The following is a 23,545-nucleotide window of genomic DNA, read 5'->3' as shown; positions in this document are numbered from 1 at the left end:
GTGTCAAATTTTCACACGCGTCTATTTGAAAAAGATGTTTTTTTTTTTTTTTTTTCCATCTCTCAACGTGTGTGTGTAATTCAAGAATACCTCACTTAGTTGAGTCGAGCATGAATGAGTTTTACCAATTCAAATAACAAAATTTTTTATTCCCCTGTCCTTATAAAACTTTTATCACTATTGTTTGGTATGAATTATTAACAAAGGATGAAAAAAAAACAATGACAAAGAACGAAGAATGAGAAACAAAGAACAAGAAAAGAACGAAACTGATGTTTTCTAAAGGAAAAATAAATTATCAGTTCAAAGGCGACAAAGACATTCTGAAATAAAGCATTCTAGATTCTGATTATAAATCCTAAGCAAATCTGTCACCTTTTAGCATGAAAATGTCGTGAATAATGGAATCTCTTTTTAGATGTTTAAATTTACAACTTCATTTCATGATACAATGCACAAATTCAGATATAAATTTCGCATGAATCATATAAGCTAACCTTTTCAGAAAACTTTATTAAATTCTAAGCAGTTATTCAATATGACCACGGTAAAAGACTTAAAGTTTTTTTTTTTAAATATATGTTCTTGACATTTTTTTTTTGTAAAATTTTCTTTAAAAATAATAGAAATAATTCATGTATTTCACAGTCACGTGACAAACTTAAACTTATTCTCTAACATATATCGGAATGTTGTCTTACACAACGATATCATGCTCTTTTTCCTTCTACAAAGTGTGAAGAAAGTTCGTAAATTGAATTAAAATGGCATATTTAATGCATATCACACGGACAATTTATTTTTTACTTGTTTCAGCACTTACTTTCTCTGAAAGAGAAACGGTACATCATGTAATTTAAATGCATTTATAATTTTGTTTCTTATTACGTTTTTAGAATAAATAAATAAAGGATTTTTTAAAACATTTCAAGCATGCAAAAATTTCTACCATTCAAAACAGATATAAATTTAAAAAGCAAAAATTAAATTGTAATTTAATGAAATGTTGCTGTAATTTATAAATGATTACATAAAAAAATCCATTATAGAATAGAATTATAGATAAAATTCAAATTAAACGAGATATAACGGTATGCCAGCAAAGAAAGAAACAATAGCGATATGCGTTGCCAACTTAAAACTTTTCTGTTAGATTCGTTCTTTACTAGTTATTTAAAGATATAGTTTGTATGGAATTTTTAATATGACCGCGCAGAATTATTTTAAAGGTTTAGTTTTTACTAATCTGATTTTCCAGAAATACGTGAAGAGATTACAAGTAATGATTTTATCTCAATGCAAATATTATTATTTAAATTATTACCGGACAATCAATTATCAATTCTCAAAAAGAACGATTAGTTCGTCCCATTTTAGGGAAAATAAGATAGAAGTTTACATATTCGTTATCATCTAGACATCAGATAAATTCAACATCTCAAAGAAAATACTCTCAATCCAACGTTAAGAGAGATAAAGAAGACTGTATATTTATGATTGTCTAGATATCATGCATATATCAATTTTTCACTTATTGGGTTTATACACTGATTAGATAATTCATTCTGCTATCGAGTTTTGTCAGGAATGCGATTGTTTATACTCCGAGGTTAACAGTCCAAAGCGATCCTACAAATGGATGTGCTCAAAAGTGATTATTTGCATACTCATGTTTCTGACATAAGACGAACGGTATGTTTAATGTCACTTCTAATGTGCTTGATGATAAAAAGATATCTTAATGTGGATGTCATGGTCTTAATTCCACAAATATAATGAAATCAATCATGTTTTCAAATTTTTAATAATTTATGAGTTTTATCAAAATTATGCAGAAATAAAGATAATTCTATAATATAGGTATGTAAAAGAGTTTTCTCTTTCAAAGCACAGTTTTATTGTAAAATATTTGTTTAAATTTCCCCTTTAAATAAATTAACAGGTAAAACGTAGCTTAGCGTCAAAATAAAACAGGAATACTTAAAAAAAGACTAGAGCATGGAACATTTATAAAACATGAAAATGACCCGAAACATTTATAAAGATTTAATAATGTAAAAAAATGGATTTTTGTTTTCATTATTCGAATTATTTAGTATACAGTGATATATATATATATGTGTGTGTGTGTGATATTTTAATATCTAATTTAATCCAAATTAATTTCCTAAATTTTTTGCCTAATTGGGCCCATGTCGGGGTCATTCTAAAGTGTTCTCTTGTTTCCTGATCCAATTCCACTGACGCTTTGTAAAAATGATGCATCATCAGTTCCACGTGTAAAATGAAAATGATCCCTTCCGTGCCTTTGTCGATGGTCAAAACGTGTATTCAATCGCCACATTTCTGGAAATCCCATGTTATATAAGACTAGTGATCATTTGTTTAGGGCTCTTCCTTCCTGACTTCTGCTTTAGTGCCGCTCTGTGGCGGACGTGCCTTGTCCGCGTAACTGCTTGTAAATAATAATGCCTTCCCGGGATGGATATTAAAGAGAATTAAAAAATCCAAAGCGTCTTCTATGTCTTCAAACCTGTCTTCTATTTTTCAGAAATATTCTTACAGATCTATGTACATTACTTCTATTTTGTTTCCAAGAGAAAATAGGTTCTTCGAATAATAATGTAAATGTGAATCGTAGTTCAAAAATTAACTTTTTTCAAAATGAATTAAAATTACTTCCGTGGATTGAATAATTTAAGTTAAAAGAAAGCAAAAAAAAAAAAAAAAATCTATACCGTCTTTTCTTGGCAGATTTGTGAAAAAAATAAACCGATATAAAAAAAATTCAAAATGCGGAGGTATTTTTGCATGCTTCTTTCCTAGCATCTTATTTGCTGTAAAATTGAAATAAAACCAATTTGTCATTTCTTCATCGAAACAATAGATTATGCATTTTATATCTTTTGTTATACATTCCTAAAGAATTTTTATTTATTTGTTCTTTTACGTACGTACATACGTAGACATATTTTCTGAATTTTTCAGTGTCTGCCTCTTCTTTTTTTATATTGAATTCCCTCCGTTCACAATATCTTCAAAAACGAACACCAATAAAATATGCTATTCTAAGCGGTATAGTGAATAGTAACACAAATCTACTTTTAGTGACTATTCCGCAGAAATATGGCATTTTATGAAACATTTTGTTGAATTTGCTTTCGCCAACAAATTAACATAAGAACATTTACTGAAGAGTTTTAATAACTACATTCAGATTAAGAAGCTTAGAAAAATAGAAAGAAACTAATGTGGGTGTAAATAATAAGAAGTAATGTGAATGTACCATAAAAACGATTTTTCCATCTCATTTATGTTTAATTATACAAGATATACAATTATATATTTGAAATAAAAAAAAGGAAGAGAGAGGATAAAAAAAGGATAGAGAAAGAAACATTTGTTTCTGAGAATAATCAAGAAAATTTTTTTTAAACCTATAATTCGGCTATCTCATATTCGTTGCGAATGCTTAAAAATTTTTAGAAGAAAGATTAAATGTGTTTGAAGAGAGATAATCCCCACCCTTATTTTTGTAATGTTATATGTATGTAGTTATATATTGTAATCATACGAGAATCTGTACTATATTGTTAAGCTTAACTAAAAAAGATTCATTATCATAAAATTTTCTGATAAGGAATTCGCTGAAATAATTTATCTGTCACATTATCAGTATTGATATAATTCGTCAATTTCGAATTTCCCATTTCGCAGCCTTTTATTTCTGTCTATTTTTTGCATATCAGAATTATATACAGAATAAGCACTGCAAGCATAAAAAAGATTACGGATTTTGATGAACCTTCCAAGTTTAGATCACATTTTCCCCCTAAAAAAATGCTCTCCGAATTTAAGTGTATGTTTGTAACTAAGTTAAATAAAAACGAATTTGATTTGTAGAACTCAAAAAACTCAACTCAAAGAAACAAAGTAGAAACAAAACTCAAAGATTTGTAGATATGTATCTAATCTTGATTGAAATCCGTCAGAGGGCAGGACACTTCAAAAACAACGAACTAAATGTATGAAATATGCCTTAATATTTTAAAGTCAGAGTTGCAGATATGTACTATATTTTGGAGCAAATTTGTCAATGGATTGACTTTGCGATAGTTTGCCTATTCGGGCGTATCATGATTATTCGAAAACACAATTAGATAAATATATATAAGAGTCTTGAACACTCGCATAAGGCGAGGATATGCTCCACATAATACGAAATCGCATCACACATGACATATATGAATACAAGATAAATTTATACGTCTCTAAACTGTTTTTCAATCGGAAATTTGATACTAATGCCGGAAATGTAAAACGGGAAACATCCACACTAAAATTAGCGGAATTTGATCCAGTGAATGGAATAAATATATAAAACTAAATGAAAATAAGTGAAATGAATAAAGTGTGGTAATGGAACTCATTACCACACATTATTAGTGGCTTCCTATTCGGCGTATTATACAAATTTAAGCAAAATGGGAGTACAATATACTGTTTTTCAAATTAATTTCGTCCCAAAAATGATAGATGTATTAATTTTGGATTCAGTAAATGAAGGGGAATAAGTATAAAATATTTAAATCCAAATCCATTAAATCTACTTCTATTTTTTTAGAATAATCAGAATTTAGTAAACAGAAATATTTAAAAGAGTAATACAATAAAGATAATGGAATATTATGTTACATTTTCTGTTAATTAAGGCGTTAGTCTGTGCTTGATTTCATAGAAATATTTATTATTTAGTTCTGCAAACATTTTCCCTGAAGATTTGTAGTAAATATTATTTAGTTAAATTCTCTAGGTTAGATTATTTGATTGTTTTAAGATTTATACGTTATAATGCTCCATTAAATTATTGTTGTTCATCTTTGTTTGAATCCATTGATCTTGCTATAAAGTGGATGTTTGTTTTCGATTTTTCCCATGATGTCAGATCTCCGTGGAATTATAGCGGCCAATGAACTGTACACAAAGCTGGAATTATTTTCGGATGCAATTCGATATGATATGATAAATGATTAGACTGATAACGCTACGTTCTGTGAAATTTTTGTTTTCACTGTTAAGCTGATAATAAACATCATAATATATGAGCTTAAATTTCTTATTTGGACAATTCCGTTATTTCAACAACTCTATAAGGATCTTAGAAATCGATTTTTTTTTCGTTTGAAAAAAACAAATGAAAATCAGTTTTCCTACCTAATGAATGACCAAGGCATATATTGGAATGATATAATAACTTGGACTCTAAATTAACTTTTTAATGTATAAATAATAATTAATGTTTTAAATAGCAATAATATAATTAATGTTGATGCTATCTAAAATAGATGCTTTTAATAATGTTAATGTCTATTATTAGAATTATTATAAAAATATAAATGCACTTTATAATGATGATGCTTATTATTTAATATACATTTTATACATATAAAAATAAAAAGACCGCTAATTTAAATTTTAACTCAATTGGAAAAGCTGTTTAATATAACTCATTGTATAATATTAAAATCACAAATACTATTATAACCTCGTGTTGAAAAGTTAATTAAATTTTTTAAATTCGCCCCTCTTATGCATAATTTATGTAATTATTCTGCATTTTCACTTTTATTATTTTTGAAGATCTTTCATCTTTTTTAAATGGTTTAAATTGTCTTCGATAAAATTTGTTTAATAATTACTTATACTAATATTTTTAAGAAAATAAGCGTCTTTCAAAAAGAAATAATGAATATGCATTTAAAGAAATAATGTACTGCATTTATACATTTTCACCTATACAAAATGAGGATAGAAAAATTTCATTAACTTCTTTGCCATAATTTAAAATAAATAAGAAGAGTAATTTTAAAAGGAAATGACAGAAAATTTTTATAGTTTTTTTGATTATTCATTTCCGCTTTATCTTTGTTTAAATATGATATTATTATACGTCAGATCAATTTAATATATACGATAACGATAATCATTTATGCTATTTTATTCAAACCAAAACTTTGGGAAGGTGTAGTCTTTAAGCAAAAACAGTGAAATGGTTATAAAAATTAAACTCTGAATTACGAATCAAGAGAAATATCAAAGACATTGAAAAATAATTTTAATGTAACATATCAATTCTTTATTTTTCACTATTTAAAAAGAAAGGGAAAAAACACCCGTTTCCAAGATAATGAGTATAGAAAATAATCAGATATGTTTAATTACTGATCATATCCTTATTTTAACAAAAGGTTTTTAAATAAACGACTTACCATTGTATTCGAGATTTGGAAAATTATCTTTTTCTAAATTATGATTCTCTGAGACATTGATTTACAACACTAAGAGAATAAACCACACATCGCAAGTTTTATATGAAACGGAAAGAAACTTCTCTCTTCGAAGAACCGTAGGAAAGATTCAATGAAATTCTGCAATAGGATCTATTAACCTTGAAAGAGTTTTTACTTTGCATAATTGACTTGATTTCAGACGCGTGAGCTTGTTTAGTATTTGTTGACCTTCATTTCAGGTGTAATGGGAACTTATAACCCTGAATTAAAAAAAATGGTAATTTCATAATTTTAATTCAAAAAACAGTTACGCAATTTCGGTCATTGCAATAATTTTATGTATATCGTGAAAATACAATTTACCTAAAACAGAGTTTTTTTCCAAATAATTTTTATGAAAAACATCACAATTGAGGCATTCTGTATTATAAAATGTTTTCAAATACCAGATATATTTCTCGAGTAACGAACAAACTCAACATGATTATTTAAAAATTACTGATATCTTGCTACCATTAAACCTTATAATGTCCATAGGTTTGCATACTAATAACATGCATATTGATAAGGCATTTGTAATGTAAAAGTCGTTCAAAGTTCTTTCAGATTGCGAAATTCGATACGTACTTATTTCTTTTGTGGTAGGTGCTTATAAATATAGAATTTTTTTAAATTTTAATTCCGTTTTATAATTAAAAATTAATTGAATAATTCGATAATACCAATTTTATTTAATGACAGCAATCCTTTAATTTCAAAAGAAAATTCTCGAAATTAATTTAAAACAGAATTTGAAATCATTGCTTTCTTTATGTAACTGCTTACACATAAATGCCAAGACGGCTTATAAATATACTTTTAAGTAAATATTTTAAGCTTTTAAGTGAGTATGCAAAAGAAAATAATAGATTTTTCAGTTTATTACTAACCAAAGGTTAACAAATTTCCACTTTTTAGATCTACCGGTAAAGATAATGTCATTTCCTAATGGAATTTTTTTTACCTACTAAGTTCGAAAATGATAACGAAAATTTTATAGTAACTCAGATTTTCAGATATATTAACCATTACTAGATTAAAACTAGAAACTCACATAGTATAATATAATGTACATATGAGGTTGTTTTTGCTTTATAATAATGATTATGTGTACATTTTTGTATGAAATCCCACAAAGAGATATTGTTTAGTTAACAAATATATAACGAGTTAGATAATGAAAAATTTAGATCCGTATGAAATTTGTTCCTGTTATTTAAAAGAAAGAAGTAAGATATAATTAATTGATTTCCTTTTACTAATAAATTTATGGCCCGCACAACTCGTAGAGCAAAAGTTTAATTCCAGTTTAATATTATTCGAATGCTTTTGGAAGCTTGTGATGTAATCTAGTAAGACAAGTTTATCGAAATTTAAAATATTTATACATAACTTTAAAACTATAATTTGTTAGAGCTGATGACTCATACAAAACCTGACTCAAACAGCCAGAAATGAACAATATTATTTGAAGTCTTTAAATTAAACTAAAAATAAAACTCTAAAAATATATCAAATATTGTTTCCTGAATTATTTGATTGTCTTTGATTTGTCGTATTTTTTCCCACATTGGATGAATAATATATTTCTGTATAACTCTTTTAATTTTAAAAGACATAATGTAATTATATGCCGTTGACTTTTTATTAGCATTTCAGTTTTCCTTGTATACATTATCTCTATTCAGAGTTTAAATACCGATAATGTTAATTAAACTGTTCATGATAACTTACCTAATTATTTACAATAACGGAATGAAATTAATTAACATACTAAAAAAACTGCTAGCTTTAAAGTTCATAACTGGAGTGTATAAACAAAGTTAATCACCACCAAAGTCTTCTCAGCTCTCTGTAGATTTTATTATTCAACACAAATATAAATTACAAACCAGAAGCACTTTAAGCATTCTATAAGCTAACTCTCAGTTGAATCAAAACGGCGACTCATTTCGAAAACAGAGTTATCTAATCAGAGAGTAATGAAAAGTGAACTGTCAGATGATTAAATTATAATATTGGTAAAAAGTTTTTACATTTAATCAACCTTTTTAAATTTATAAATGTTGCACAATCATTTTGAAGGATTTTTATTTATTTTGAAATAAATATATCATTCGATAGGTCATTTTGTAACGTATAAACATCTGAAACTGATATCGTGTATATCAGATCGTCGCTATTTATGATTAATCCGATAACTGTCGTAAACGTATAAACTTGACCTGTAACATTACATTCAGAACGAAACACCTCTCTATTTCTCTGAATAGATAATCATCATAATTATTTATAAGTTGAGTGATCATACATGGGAAGAAATAAATAAAATACAACATAAGTCCTTTGTTCCTCATTTTTTCTTAACTGATCTTGAAGTGCATCGATAGGAATTGAATAAAAATTCCGGCACATTGGAATCTAATGGATTAAAAATTCAAAAGTGATTTAGAATTAAAAATGTAAATGTGGGGCTAAGAGGCGCACAGTAGTGTTATGTATTAAGGTAAATATAAATTAAGCAAGGTATATAAATTAAGCATAGGTAAATATATGTAATGCTAATAAAAGGAAGTATGTGTGTGCACGCGCGTATTATGTATAGACAAAGCTATCGCATTTACAGCCATGAAATTAGCCCCGCATGTAATTTTAATGATAATTCAAAGAAACTTAGAGTCAGAAATATAAAATTTATTTCAGAAAAATTTTATAAATATTTCATATTATTTTGGGTAATTTTTTTCTCATAATTTCATGTAGCACTGTTTGTGTTAATAATAGAATAAAAAATAGATGCACTATGTAATAGAAAAATAAATTGTAGCTCTAATTGTAGTTGTCTGTTTAATTGCAATTGTAATTGAATTTATTCTGAAAAGTTTTTAAAAATATAGTAAGTTTTTCGAAACATTCTCCGAGCTAAAACTAAAATCCTTGCATCCGGCATTCTAGTTTTAGTACGCTTTTCAATTAGTTTTTAAAATTGTAGTTCTAGCATTTTCTCCCCAGATTTAAAGAAGAACTGTACCAAAATACTTTCTTCACTGATTTTAAATAAATTGTTTTCAGAATAATTCAAATACTTTTTTGGTGAGTCAACTAGAGTGACTTTTATTATTTTGCTGACTTTTCAAGAGCCAAATGAGAATGAATTAATGCTTTAAGAATTATTAGAACACATTTTGCTCAACTTAAATTCTAATAGGATTGCTTATAGCAAACTTTCAAATTTCTTAGTCCTTTTTAGCATGTTTTAATTTTTAATTAATTGCTTCCATTTCTATTGTCTGCAATTCAGTAGACGATAATTGTCGCGAAATAATATTAAAGCTCAAAATCAATGCTATTTATTTTGTATACTTTTATTGTGGTTTTTTTTTTTTTTTTTTTGCCACTTTCAGTGAGCAAGGTTGGCACTAATAATGAATAAAAGTACGCTACTATAATGAAATCAGAAGGAAAATCACCTTTTTCCTCTTTCGCATACCGAAGACACGCTTATTCATAATAATAGAACAGATTATAAACAACTCTCCTGTAAATAAAATGGATGGAAGGGATTTGAATAGAGCATAGAAGAGAGCTTGTGGTTTTGTTTGGGCATATAGTAATTTTGTTACTGACCTTGTTCATACAGGCAACACCCAGGGGAAATCCATTTCACTTTAATATGATGCATTCTAACCAGCTTCAATTCTTTTATTTTTGCATGTAAAGGAGTCGTTAACAAAGATTAGCCCAGAACAGCAAAATAAAACGAAGAGCCAAGTAGTAATTTCACTATTTAACTAACCATATTAAAAGTAAACATGTGATTTCGTACAATAACCAGTGAAGTGCATTCGACGTGTATACAGTCAATCCAAATCTTCATTTGGGCGCCGTTGGATTGTAATTTTTTTTATCTAATAAGAATAAAATCTTATTAGCTTTATTTTTTTATTTTATTTATTTTTCAAAATTATTATGCATAAAAAGGGGAACTTGAGGGACTTTAAAATAAATTTCGCAGTTAACTGGTTAACCCTTTAAAGGGTCATTTTTTTTCTAGTCATATTATGTTAAAATATTTTTGGCTTGAAATTAGAATAAGAAAAGGAATTCATTTACCTTATTAGATAAATTTAATTTGATTAATTAATTAATTTGGTTAATTAATAATTAAGTAACAAACCAAGACACATCATTTTGTGTGAGATAAAGAACTGATGCATCTAAGTTTCTGTCTTTCTAAAAAAAATTGCCAGAACTAATGCCAACCTACATAATTTCATACAAAGATTGATAAATTTGGGGGGGCCTTCCCACGGCCCTAGAAAGGATGAACTACTGAGAAAATGCTTTGCAGGGTCAGATGTGAAAAAAAATATTACATGGATATTCTTATATCACTACAGAAAATTACATAGGTAAGGGTAATTGTTACTTAGGGTAATTGTTACTTAGGTATAGGGTAATTGTTACTTAGTTCGACAAAATTTTAACTATTTTAAAGTATTGTACTATAAAATTTATACGCTATGATTGTTTAAAAATACTATAATTACTTGTAAACTTTGCAATTGTTTTAATCAAATAGGTACATCCCCATATAAAAATGAAGTATGCATTATGTGCATTTTATTCAGCTTGAACCACAATTTGATGCAAATCTGAAATATATATTTAAGTCATTCTCTATATCTTCTCATATATCTAAGTCATTGCAATTTTCAATTCCAGTGTTCATTTATTACAAACGTGCATACCGATTTAAAACCTAAGGAACGAATTTCACCCAATATTTCATATAAATATAAAATTCTCGCGATAAAATAATACATTAAGTTTAATCTTTCTACGTCTTCATATTTTTCAATTATTATGTCTACGTGAACGCAGGAGAGGTGGACAAGCTTCCCGTAGAAGAATTTTGCCAAAAACGTAATACAAATCTATTTATTTAGAGAGGAGAGCAAATTTTATCCGTCTTCCTTATTGCGCATGATTCAAAAATAAACTTTTAACATCTCAGGGAGGATGGAAATTGAGGAGCATTATTATTATCTAAAAGACGAATTTTTTGACAGTTGCGATACTTTCTTTTGACTTACAATAATCACCATGAAAATCCCACTCTATCATTAAGAGAACTAGCAAATTTGAATGAACGAATGGATGCATAACATTCCGAGAGCTGAGAAAAAAAACAAAATAAATTCCATCACGCGAGTTACATTTGTCAAACCCGCTGGAAACAGATACATCGCAACATTAGAAAAGACCAGCTATATGATCTTTGCAACATTACCGTGACGGAAAATTCGATTATTTATACGGCAACGCCTAATATTCGGTCTTAAAGGAGCTTCCTATTGTATCTTGGCGTATGATCAATTACAATCAGTGAATTTTCCAAAGTACATTAATAAATTCAATTGTGACACAATAATGTTCAAAATTCATTGCATAAATAAAACTATAAAGTTTATTTCAAAGGCTTTTTTTTTCTTTTTCCTCTTTAATGCTTATAATTTTTAATCCAATTTCTTCATCCCTTTGAAATTGATATCTGCGTATGGCTGTTGCATCTTTTATTGCAAAAAAAGAGAAAAAAAGATTAGACATTTTTTTTTTAAATTTAGAGGTAGTGATTAAAATTAAAATTACTAAATTATTTGTAGAATGCAAGAAAATTTCTCCTCATTTTTTAAAATAATATGTTTTTTTTAAATGTCCAAAAAATATTGAAATATAAATAATAGCCAGAAAAAAGCAATATCTTACAATTTTATATCTTTTAATATCGCTTTACTCGTTCTTCGAACATAAACAAGACAAAGTAAAAAATTTCCAATCGAAGAATTCAGTATTCAGAAATGTTTTCTCCTGGTGTCTTGCATATTTCCTCTAAACAATGCAGTTTAGAATTACTTTCCCAGATTCTACATTCTTATACGTGCATATGTCTTCATTTTTGGAAATAATTCATGAATATATATTTTCGGAAATTATGTCTTCCCATTGAAGAATTGATTCAAAAATTTGGCACTGATTTTCATTTTTGATGTAAAATCTCAGATGGCAAATTTTATTCACCAGGACAGTTGTGTTTAAATAGGCGCTTTTACACGCATAAAATTTATTTTTTGACAATTCAAAATTTAATACACATCACAATTCAGGTTATAAAAATTCTAGTTTACAGTTCTGGTTTGATTTTTTATAGGCAGCACATAATGATGCATTATGAAGTAAAACATTACAATAAAAACTGTAGATGTCATTTACATGGTATGTAGGATAACTTATTGATTATTAAATGGCATTCCAGAATGAGCTGGCAAATCTTTAAATATTTCATTTCCATGTCAGTTGTTTAATTATCAAAACTTCTAAAGATTATGCAAAGTATCGAATTTTACCACTAGGTTTTCGAGGTCAAACACCCAAATGGTGTATTTGACCTCAAAATAAGCAATGTCTAAGAAGATTCAAGTGATTGTAACGATGATAAGGAACAATTTTCTATCATTTTTGATGTTTTAAGAATGATACATGATGGCCGGACATTTTGAATGTTTTAAGAGCTGTAATAAGAAATGTAAGCAAATTTATAAATACAAGACAACCAGTATGTATTAAACAAGTATTTTAGTTTTTAATTTAAAACATAATTTACAAACACTAATTTAAAATTGTTCATGCATTTTCATTTTATGTTTTTAATAATATTTATTTCTAAAAGTTGAATTTCATGCCTATCTGTATTTTTATATAAAAAGTGATACATTTTATTTATTAACTTGGCAATTCTTCTGATTCTGAATCACTAGAAGTAACCAAAACTGGAGTAATATATATATTTTTTGTATTTTGGTTTCTCTTCTTAAAAATGTTACAGAAATAAGCTTACTATAAGAAGATAAATGTGTTTCGAAATTCAAGTTTAGAAGGAAATAAAATAATGACTGAGTCTTAAATAACTGGTGCATTTATATTGTTACATAAAACAAGCATACATTTAATAAAAACGATTTCATATTAATATAAGTGCCTAAAACAAAAGACTATTTTAAACAAAATATTTTCTATATTTTAGCTTCTAATTTAATATAAATTATTATAAATGCATTGAATAAATATTATAGAAACTTCTATTACAGAATTACTGTTTTCTTAAAATCACTACCAAGTAACTCTATTCGTATGTAATAAAAATTTGATTCATTTAGATAGTTAAATGGAATCTAAGGGTGGTAATTATTCCATTATTATATTTTCAATATCAGTATAGAAGTATACAAAATTTCAGAACTCCTTACACCAGAAAATAAAGGGGAAATTGATGATAAAGTTCCATCTTTATAAACATGAAACTAATCAACTAATAGCTTGTAAAAATAGCTACTTCATCCAATTTAGACAGACATGTTGGGCTTATATGCTTTCGGATGTCAGCATGAATATTTTGATAACATTAAACAATTAAGTCTGCTTTCTGACATCTTTATCCTAAATTAACTCGTTTCAGTATATGGCTAACTCGGAATAATCAAGACCTGATCTTAATTTCCTGTGCACTTTATATAAACTTATTCAACTAAATTTGAAAAAAATTATGAAATAGACAACTATTGTTATTACTACTTATATTGAAGAATGCAATGTTTCTAAATATTTTAATAGAACCTCATACATACAATCTCTTAGTAAAAATATCTAACTCTCTTTCTCGCCTTGATCATTGATGGTAAATATTAAAATGCGCGTTACATCTTTTAGTTTGAAGGATCTGAATTGCAGAGATAATCAAAATTCGTCGACTGCTTTACATTCTCTTTATATATCAGAGAATAAAAGGCCAGTTCGGTGTCTACTGCATAAGCGTAATCTTCTTCCTATGATAAATCTATTGGCTATTGAGAACACTTGCGGCTCGTAATATGCCATTCCTCTGTGTTCGCAATACATCAAAGTATTGACCTTTAATGCAAAGTGGAGATTTTATTGAATGAAGTGACAAAAAATTCTTGACTGTTTGATGAGGTAATATGTCCCTGGATGTCCAATTTTTTCATCACGTATTCAATAGAGAAATAAAATATTCATGTGTTTATTATAAGATATTTTGGATAGTACGATGCTTCTGCCTATAAGTCATCTTTGAGTAAGTTATTACACAATCAATCCTTAGAGTTTATTAGGAACTTATGAATTATAGGAGATTATATCAACATTTTCATAGCAGAGGTTCTCAAGGTCATGGATCATCCTTGAACAGGAAGTTGCAACACAAGTGTCTAAAAAGTTTTGAAACCCTGTAGGTACGTGAGATATTCTATTCATGTCAGATCCTTTTCAAAAATTTGCATTTTACAAATAACAAAAAAAGCCCTTTTTTAACAAATATTAATTGATATAATTTTTGGTTACGATTGGTTAATTTGTCCCAATTCCAGATCAGAGAATCACAAGTTAGACAGTCCGTTTCATTATGTGTTAATCTGCGATGAAATGGAATGTTTTTACTTTTTCGTGAAGCTAAAGTGCAGAGCAAAAGATATCAGCTCAGTTATCGTAATCTTCATTCAAACATGCCTTGATAAAAAAAATGACAAGTTTTAGTTAAAAATAATCCTCGTTTATTCTCAAAATACGACTTAAATTTAGCAAATCAAATTATAAATGCCGGTTATAAATCTAATGCATATATATTTCAGCAGATATTTAATATATTTGTTATCTATTATATTTATTGACTTATATATCTATGTTGCCTATCTCCTAAGTTATTTCACATATCTAAGTTATCAATCACATTAGATCATTGTAATTAAACAGTTTCAAGATAATATTAAAAAAATGACAGAAAAACAGACTTTATGGATTACATTCAACATTTCATAAAAATCCACAAATTTGATGTAAGATCCAAATTTATAGCAATATATGATGTATATTAAATATTTGTATAATTGTGATCCCGTACAATTGTAATCACAACAAATACAAATGACATGAATTATCAAATTCTTTTGTCCAATTCAAAACATTTGAGGCATCGAGTTCAACGACAGACATAATTCCAATAATGCTTCCAATAAAGTTTGAGATTTGGAGATTTGTCGAAATCTTTCACAATACTAATATTTTCTTTTTATATACAAGAAAGTAAAAAACGGCAGAGCCATCTATACGGTATTTGCTATTGGAATTCATACGACTCTCCCCATTTTGACGTGAAATATAAAAGTGCGTGACTAAACATTTCATGTAACATTCATAAAATTTTGATTAGGATATTTTATTTATCAGAATTTGTGAGCTAATAGAAAAGCATTCGAAAAATACATTTCCCTACACATTCCATAGTTTTAAACTAATCTTGAAAAATGTTATTTAAAATTATTTTGATTGATTTAACCAGTTATATGAATAAACTTGTTTAGACTAAAAAACTAAATTTAATTCAACTCATATTCAGAACTTAATTATTTCACTTTACATTATAATTGGCATAGCAGAGTTAAATAACTAATTCAGATCATATGAATATTTATATCAGCCATTGCTTTTTCTTTGTATTATTTCAGTAATTAATTCATGAAACTTCCAATTATTCTTATAAGTTTGAATTTTCATTAATTAGTTTATTAATCAATAAAAACTTTCATAGACTTTAAAAATAAAAACTTTCATAGACTTTAAAAATAAAAACTTTCATAGACTTTAAAAATAAAAACTTTCTTAGACTTTAAAAATAAAAACTTTCATAGACATTTTCTTTTTCTTCGATTTTAGGCATTGTAGAATTCTAATTTATACTCTTAGCTTGTATAAAATGTTTGATGGGAGGTATTTTTTTTTCAACTTTTCGTTGAAAGAGTAAAACTAGATTTTAGACGCTTTAAAATATATGATAATTTAAAAATCGTTAAAAAAGTAACTTTATATGATTAATAATTTGCAAACCATATTTCTTTAATGATAATTTGTAATAATTGTTACCCATAATACTTTCTTGTTTTTCTAACGTGCAAGAAAAATTTGAATTAGCGATCAACTATTATCATCAAAAGATAAAATGCTATATGGATCGGTTTTGTTTGCCGTGTATTCTGCTTACATACATTTTAATAAAAATAATACGTGTATCCGTGAGAATATTTACATGTTTTTTTCGTTTTTTTTTATTGCACGAAGAGTTTCCAGCCAAATAATATGAAATTTACGGAATACATTTCAATATGCTTGCGTAGTATAATATTAAAATTAAAATAAATAGTTGGCATATTCAAAAAATATGAGTATTTGTAATGAATAACTCATTGCACATGTACGAAACACTGCATACTTCTATTTTCATAATTTCAAATCCTTAGGAAACTTATTTAATTTATTTGACTACTGTTAAAATTCAGAAAAATATCCGTAATGCAAGAACGAATTGGAAAACAATCAAGGAAAAGTTATCAATTATAAAATTATTGTTTGATTTCTTTATTGTAACAAGCAATTAAAAATGAAGGCATTAAATGGTATTATAGAAAATAAATCATAACTAGTAAATAGATTATGACTCTTAAAATTGATGTTTTATGAGTTTAAAATATAAACTCAACTATTTCAGTAATAAAGATCTGAAATTTCAATTACTGGAAATATTAACAAATTTTAAAATATATGAAATATATGAAAAATTATAGTTCTCACAATTTCAATAATAAGGAAAATTTATTTTTAATTTAGAGCAGCTGTTTCAAGCATTAAACACTAAGGATTCATCTTCTAAATCAATACTAATGGCTTATTCTTTGAATAAATTCATTCAGAAATTTTGAAAAATTAATGAAAAAATACATTTTGTTATATATAAATAAATATTACATCTACTTTTAAAAGGAAATAACTTTTTTGTAAGCAAAATACGTCTTTATTTTTATATTGGTTTTAGTAATATTTTCAAATTTATTTTTCATTTTATTCTTATTATTACTCTTTCCTTATTAGCCCCATCATTTTCTCTATTTAAATTCACTATAAGAAAATAAATACTGCTATAAATGAAATGATAATTCGTTTTTACTTGCAAAAATGTCAGTACTTAGCAGATTTAGCAACAACTAAGTCACGTACTCGTTGCGGAAAACAAATTAGAAAACAAAAAACAAATTTATTTTTAAATCAATGCCTTTGCTGATCTTAAAATAATGAGTATTCAAAAATATGAATATCTTTTTTCTTCCAAAATCAAATAAATCAAAAGTGCCTCCATGACTAATGGGGGAAGTTGATGTTTGTCATCTTAATGCGATTTCAAGGACGTTATCTGTCCCACTGCAATTATTTGAATGTTTTATTGTTCAAATAATGCGACATTTAAAAAAAGATTTCAATAAGATATTAGGTACGACAATATAACTCCGTGATGTACATCATATATTGCAGGCTACATTCACACCGAAAAAAAAAAAATCCGCCATTTCCTAAAGGAAAAAGAATCTTTTTGAACCGAGATGTAAGATAATCGTCCCAAGGTTGTTTAAAATATTATAACTCGTTAAAATAAGAAATGGACTTTGCTTTATTATCTGATACATGTTAGTTAGATCTTATTAAATGTTTAATCTGATAGAATAAATGCGCCCGTTCCTTATCACATTCGTTAAAATAAAAATATTTATTAACGAATTAAGTGTTTTCAACCTTCTGGGTGTTTATTTGGATAAAGATTCAGTTTATTACTTTCAGTATGAAAAGGAGTATTGTCCTTTTTAAATTTGCATCACTTAGATAAGAATAAAAAATGTGCACCATCATCACAAAATTCTGTAATTCAAAGTCAATGCTTGCTAAAAAAATTTTATCGTCAAAGAATGAAACCTTCAAAATTTATATTATCTATTTAAACCTGTACATGAAACTTTTAAATTCTAATGAAAAGAAACATACTATATATTATAGAAAATAATGGTTAAAAATATATAACAATATTTTTTAAAGATAAATGAGAATGACTAAAGATGTTTCATTGTAAATCATTTTGATTTGTCAGCCTTTATATTCATTTGTTAAAACATAAATCAGTTCATGTGGCAACTGTGACTTATATTTATATTTAATTAAAAGCTTGATTAAAAAGTTAATTTAATAAAGATATGCGTTGATAGTCATTAAAAATTCATTTGCTTGTTTTGTCAGAAATATATTTATATATTTTTTTCAAACCAAAACTGTCTAAGTTATCTTTTTTGAACTCATTCATAAAACATTTGTCCTATTAACAATCTAAAAATTATATCTTTTTTAAATCTGAAACATTATTTGGTATAACAGCCATTGTGTGGATAATAGATGCCAGATAAAGGTAGCAAGGTATCATTTAAAATGTATCTGTACATAACTGAATAATAAATTTGTCCAATAATAAATTTGAACATGTCAAAAGAAATATCATTATACATTCATTTTGATCCTTTTCTTAATTTTTTTATGTAAAAATTAATTCTCCAAAAATAATATTATGTCCCATTTGAGATGCACGAATTACAAATTGAAAACCTTTTCAACATAATAAACTTCTGCTTTCTTAAAATTAAATCATTCGTTTCGTTATTTCCAGCGTTAAATTAAAATTAATATTTCTCTACTATAACAAATATTCAGTTATTTGCCAATTTTATTACCAATTATAAATTATATAGATGATTTAATAAAAGTTCGTATTCAAGCTGAAAAAATGAAAATAATCATTCTAATTTCAGGTTTACTATTCGCTTAAAGGACAATAACGAAATAGTTATGATGATCTTTAAAATAAAATCAGCTCTATGTTTTAAAATATTTCCGATAAATATTCAAAGCTACAAAAATATCGCGTTGGCCTAAATACAGAGTTTCGGCTTTTGGACGTAAAATCGAAATATTCCACAGAATACCCAGCGCATATTCGTACGAGGTGTGTGTTAAACGCCATTTCGCTTTTGTTGTAATAAAAGTTCAATGAATATGTACCCATTAAAGCATCATCCTGGTCCTTTATTATGATGAAAATTTCGTCCCGAAAAAAAATCCTCGTTTAACTTCCAGGCAGAACTTTAATTTACCTAAAATAAATTAATTAAAATTATTTATTCACGCTTTTGGATTAAATACGTAAAATCATGGCTTGTAAATTAAATAAGTGAAATTACTAATATCATCTATCTCAAAAATGTGTAAAAAGCATTTATCTTCCTAAATATTCCGCCTAGGACATTACTTCCAATTACAATATTTCAATAAATAAGATGAGCAATTGTTTGAAACATTTTGGCTTCTGCGAAGGTTGATAATAAAAAGTTTTAAAAATTAAATTTTTTATTCAGCTTCCTATAGTGCAAAAGTATTAATCAGTAAAATGATTATATTGAATTCTCCTATAGACATATATCTCTACATATTTTTTGGAGGCACTTCTAAATTTAGATGGAAATATTCTTTTTTAAGAAATGAAATTTGTTGAATACATGAAAACTATCACAGAAAAATATTTGTCAATTAAAGGCATTATCCAATGATCATGACTTGATGGAAATTTGTTAATTAATGCACGTTGTTCATTTTAATTCTCCCATACCTGCAGTTTCGTCTTTATAAAGAACGGAATTTAAATTTGATAAATTGAATGTTTAAGATATTTTTGATAAGTAGTGGAATACCAAGCACGAAAAGAAAATTATTTGCTCACAGTTGTATACTTGATATTATAGTTGTATACTTGATTTAACTTAATTTTTTTTGTTCCTAATGCTATGTTCCGATCACAGTTTCAATTAACTTCCGACGATAATCTGCTGTATACATTGATATATATACGTCCAAAGATATGATGTGATATTTTGACAAGAGAAGGAAGTGCTAATTGAGATTCGAATTGGTCATAACTTTTAAAACATAAAGTTTCCTTAACTAAATTAATTGAATTATTGTCATTAAAAATATTTCTAAAAATCGATGAAATTCGAACCTGTGACCTTTCCTTAACTAGCCAAGCGGTTTAACTGACTAAGTCAAGACGCAGGAGATAGCGTTATAACCCATTTTTTTTAAACTGTTGTGGCAAGACGATAATGTTGGTTTTACTATAAAAATAAAAATAAAGAAAACGATTTATTTTTCTATTGAAAAAGAGCTGTTGAAATTCGACTTATGATTTTCCGTTTAAATCGACATTAGATTCCGATTTAAACAAAAGGCTAGGTTAGAGTGAATTTCTTATCAAATTCGACTTATGATTTTCCGTTTAAATCGACATTAGATTCCGATTTAAACAGAAGGCTAGGTTAGAGTCAATTTCTTATCAAATTATCCTGTAATTATTATATTGCTTTGTATCAACTTGCGATTTCTTTACAACATCATTTGCTAACGTATAGGTTGCCAAAATTAACGACCGTACTTTGTTTTATAATCCGGATATTTTTTTTTTTAGTTGGAAAAAATTTTCACTTCAGAAATAATGATCATAAATCGCTTATTTTTTATAAAATTCAATTTTATTTAATATGAAAAGCATTTATATTTGCATATTAATGGAAAACTTTCGCTTCTTATTTTTACATAAAGAATTTGGGTGACATCCCCAAAAAATAACAATTATGAAATTTTTTCTAGAGGATCTTTTTTTAAAAAATTTTCTATTAGATGACCACTTTTCAAATTTTTTTCTTAGAGGATACTTTTGGAATAAATTTCCTTATTTTTTTAATTCATTAACCATTTTCAATTGCTATATTTCACCATCAGTTATTAAATGCCATAAAATGATTGAAAAGAATAATTGAAATATCAAATTATTATTTACTTCAAAAGCCATTATTATTATATATTTAAACATGATTAAAGTTTTAATTTTCATCAAGTTTCTGAGGAAAAATATACCATTTCTTGCTTGTTTAAATAAAATGCAAATAGCTTGAAACATATCTAATTTCATTTTTCAACTAGCATTTAAGACTAAAGAATATTTTGAATGATATACATATGATTTAAAAGGACGCTTATTTATTAAAATGAGCTCTTTTCATCTAATGTACATTGTCAATTAAATTTTGAAATGCATCGCTCATCTTTTGAGAGGGAAAACTGCAAGAAAATGAGCAGCTATGTTGTAGATGATATGCCCATATCTACTTGCTGTATGATTGAGTCTTCAAGTAAAATGTAACCATTGAATTTTTCTGGCATTATTCATCTCCAGTGTAATGAAAACTAAATTTCTCTTTATTTTACTATCATATTTCATAATATTTACAATCTCTTGTTTGCGTTACGAGTTACATGGCAGTAATGCAAGAAAAAAAATGATGAATCATTAATATTGGATAAAACAACAACATGGCACGCATGGTCCTTTTCAGAAAATGTATAAAATTGAAATGTCACGGACTGTTTCTTATGGTTATTGAATATCAATATTTTTCATGATAAATCATGACATTAATTGATAAATATTTTTTGGAATCGTAAGCCTTGTGATCTAGGTTAATCCATTTTCAGCAATATTCATAATCAATTTCCTGTTTTCAAAGTATATTGGTTGACTAAATAGATCACGGCAGACGTATGCCTTAAAAATAATTAATAATGTCAATTATTGGTGTCTTAAATCTTCCGAGAACCGCTGGTATATAAGGAGGTGAATTATAAAACAGCACGAATTATAGTTTGAGCTTAGCAACGTTTTATGCACAGCCACTAAAAATGAAGGTGAAACAGTGTGAGAATACTAATTGCATGCTAAGCGGGGGAGTGAGAAAGGATGATAAATATATCAAGATAATCCTTGGGCAGTTTAAAACTTTGATAAGAGTTTGTCAGATTACAGGAGCACCTTTTACGACAAGGGATTTGGAATGCGGAAAAAGACAATGTAATCGTTTTGTTACATTTTACTGTGTTTTGCTGAACTTTTTCAGATTGGTAAATTTTATATTTATTGCTAATTTCGCTCATTTTTACCTTACACTGAATTCTTTGCTTATTACATTCTACGCCTACAATATATGTGCTCTAGCGTCTCTCTTCATCTTATCTCTAAGACGGCAAGCAGTTATTTCAGCTATGAAGACAACTCTGAAAATGGCTTCGAAAGCAAATTATAGGTTCAAAGCAAAGAAGTGGAATATGAGGGTTCTGGTTCTGACATATGTTATTGCAGTTCTTGGTGTTACCGCCTCTATAGGTACGACAGTTCATAACAACGCCAGCTTGAAAAATGTATCAACCGCTATTAGATTTTGCGGTTTTTCTTTCGAAAATACGGATCGTAAAAAATTCTTATTGGCCATAAAATTTGCAATGGCCTTCACATTCTTCTCTAGCACTACGATTTGTGGTACAGTTTTGCTTTTAAGCTCAACTGTATACTTTTATTTGTCTGAAACGGTTTGTGGTTTCGGATGGAAATTTAAGAAACGTTTTGAATCGAAAGCTGTAAGTCAAATATCTGTAGCCGAGAACCTTTGCATGTTTCAAAAACTGTTAGGAATGGTTGGAGAGGTAGACCGAGCTTTCTCCACTGCCGTTCTGTTCTTGTACGGATCTTCTGTGAGTTGCTTTTTCAATGCTCTCAGCGTTACGTTTGCCGCTAAAAAAGTTTTCGTGCCTTTATGTATTTTTGCAGCAGCGCTGTTTGCAACTTCTTTGGGGACATTCTTCCTCCTGACCCACGCAGGCAACAGAGTAAATTGTAAGTTCCAAGAACTCCGACATTCACTGATAATTTGCTCAATTCGGGCATTGCAAAGCTCTATGAATCTCCGAGAATTGTCCAGTTTCAATATAATGGTGCAAGATATAAGAAATTCCGATATGCATCTGACTGGTGGTGATATGTTCATCATAAGAAAAGACATGATATTGACAGTTGCGGGGATTATGATAAGTTACGGAGTGTTGATATTCCAGTTGGACAAACCTTGAAAAATATTACATTCGAGCAAATCATTCACAGTTTCAGCGTCCAAGTATAATTTTGTAAATGGTAATTGCAAATCCTCATAGAACACTTACATCGTAGTAGCTGCAAACGTAGAACTAAAGGTTATAAATTCAAATTATTTTTACAGACATTTATATTGATTACTCCAGAACTATTTTTTTTTTTTGAAAAATTACTTCAATATTGGTGAAAGAGGCAAGTTTGACAGTCGCTGTATACTTTTTGACTTAAACGTTGAAAAAATAAA

The 23,545-nt window shown here is 27.4% G+C and overlaps 1 protein-coding gene across 1 annotated transcript in view; it reads right to left on the bottom strand.

Moving 5' to 3' along the window:
* LOC129963094 (polyamine-transporting ATPase 13A3-like) overlaps positions 1–6,381 on the bottom strand; it is a 68,228-nt gene extending 61,847 nt beyond the window's left edge. Inside the window, exon 1 of the mRNA XM_056077151.1 lies at positions 6,270–6,381. Coding sequence (XP_055933126.1) covers positions 6,270–6,272 — 3 coding nt within the window. The 5' untranslated portion in view covers positions 6,273–6,381. The remainder of the gene's footprint in view (positions 1–6,269) is intronic.
* Positions 6,382–23,545: the final 17,164 nt, after the last annotated feature.

Source organism: Argiope bruennichi, chromosome 3, assembly GCF_947563725.1.
Source record: "Argiope bruennichi chromosome 3, qqArgBrue1.1, whole genome shotgun sequence".
NCBI classification, from domain to species: domain Eukaryota; kingdom Metazoa; phylum Arthropoda; class Arachnida; order Araneae; family Araneidae; genus Argiope; species Argiope bruennichi.
This window is presented reverse-complemented; position numbering and strand designations above follow the sequence as displayed.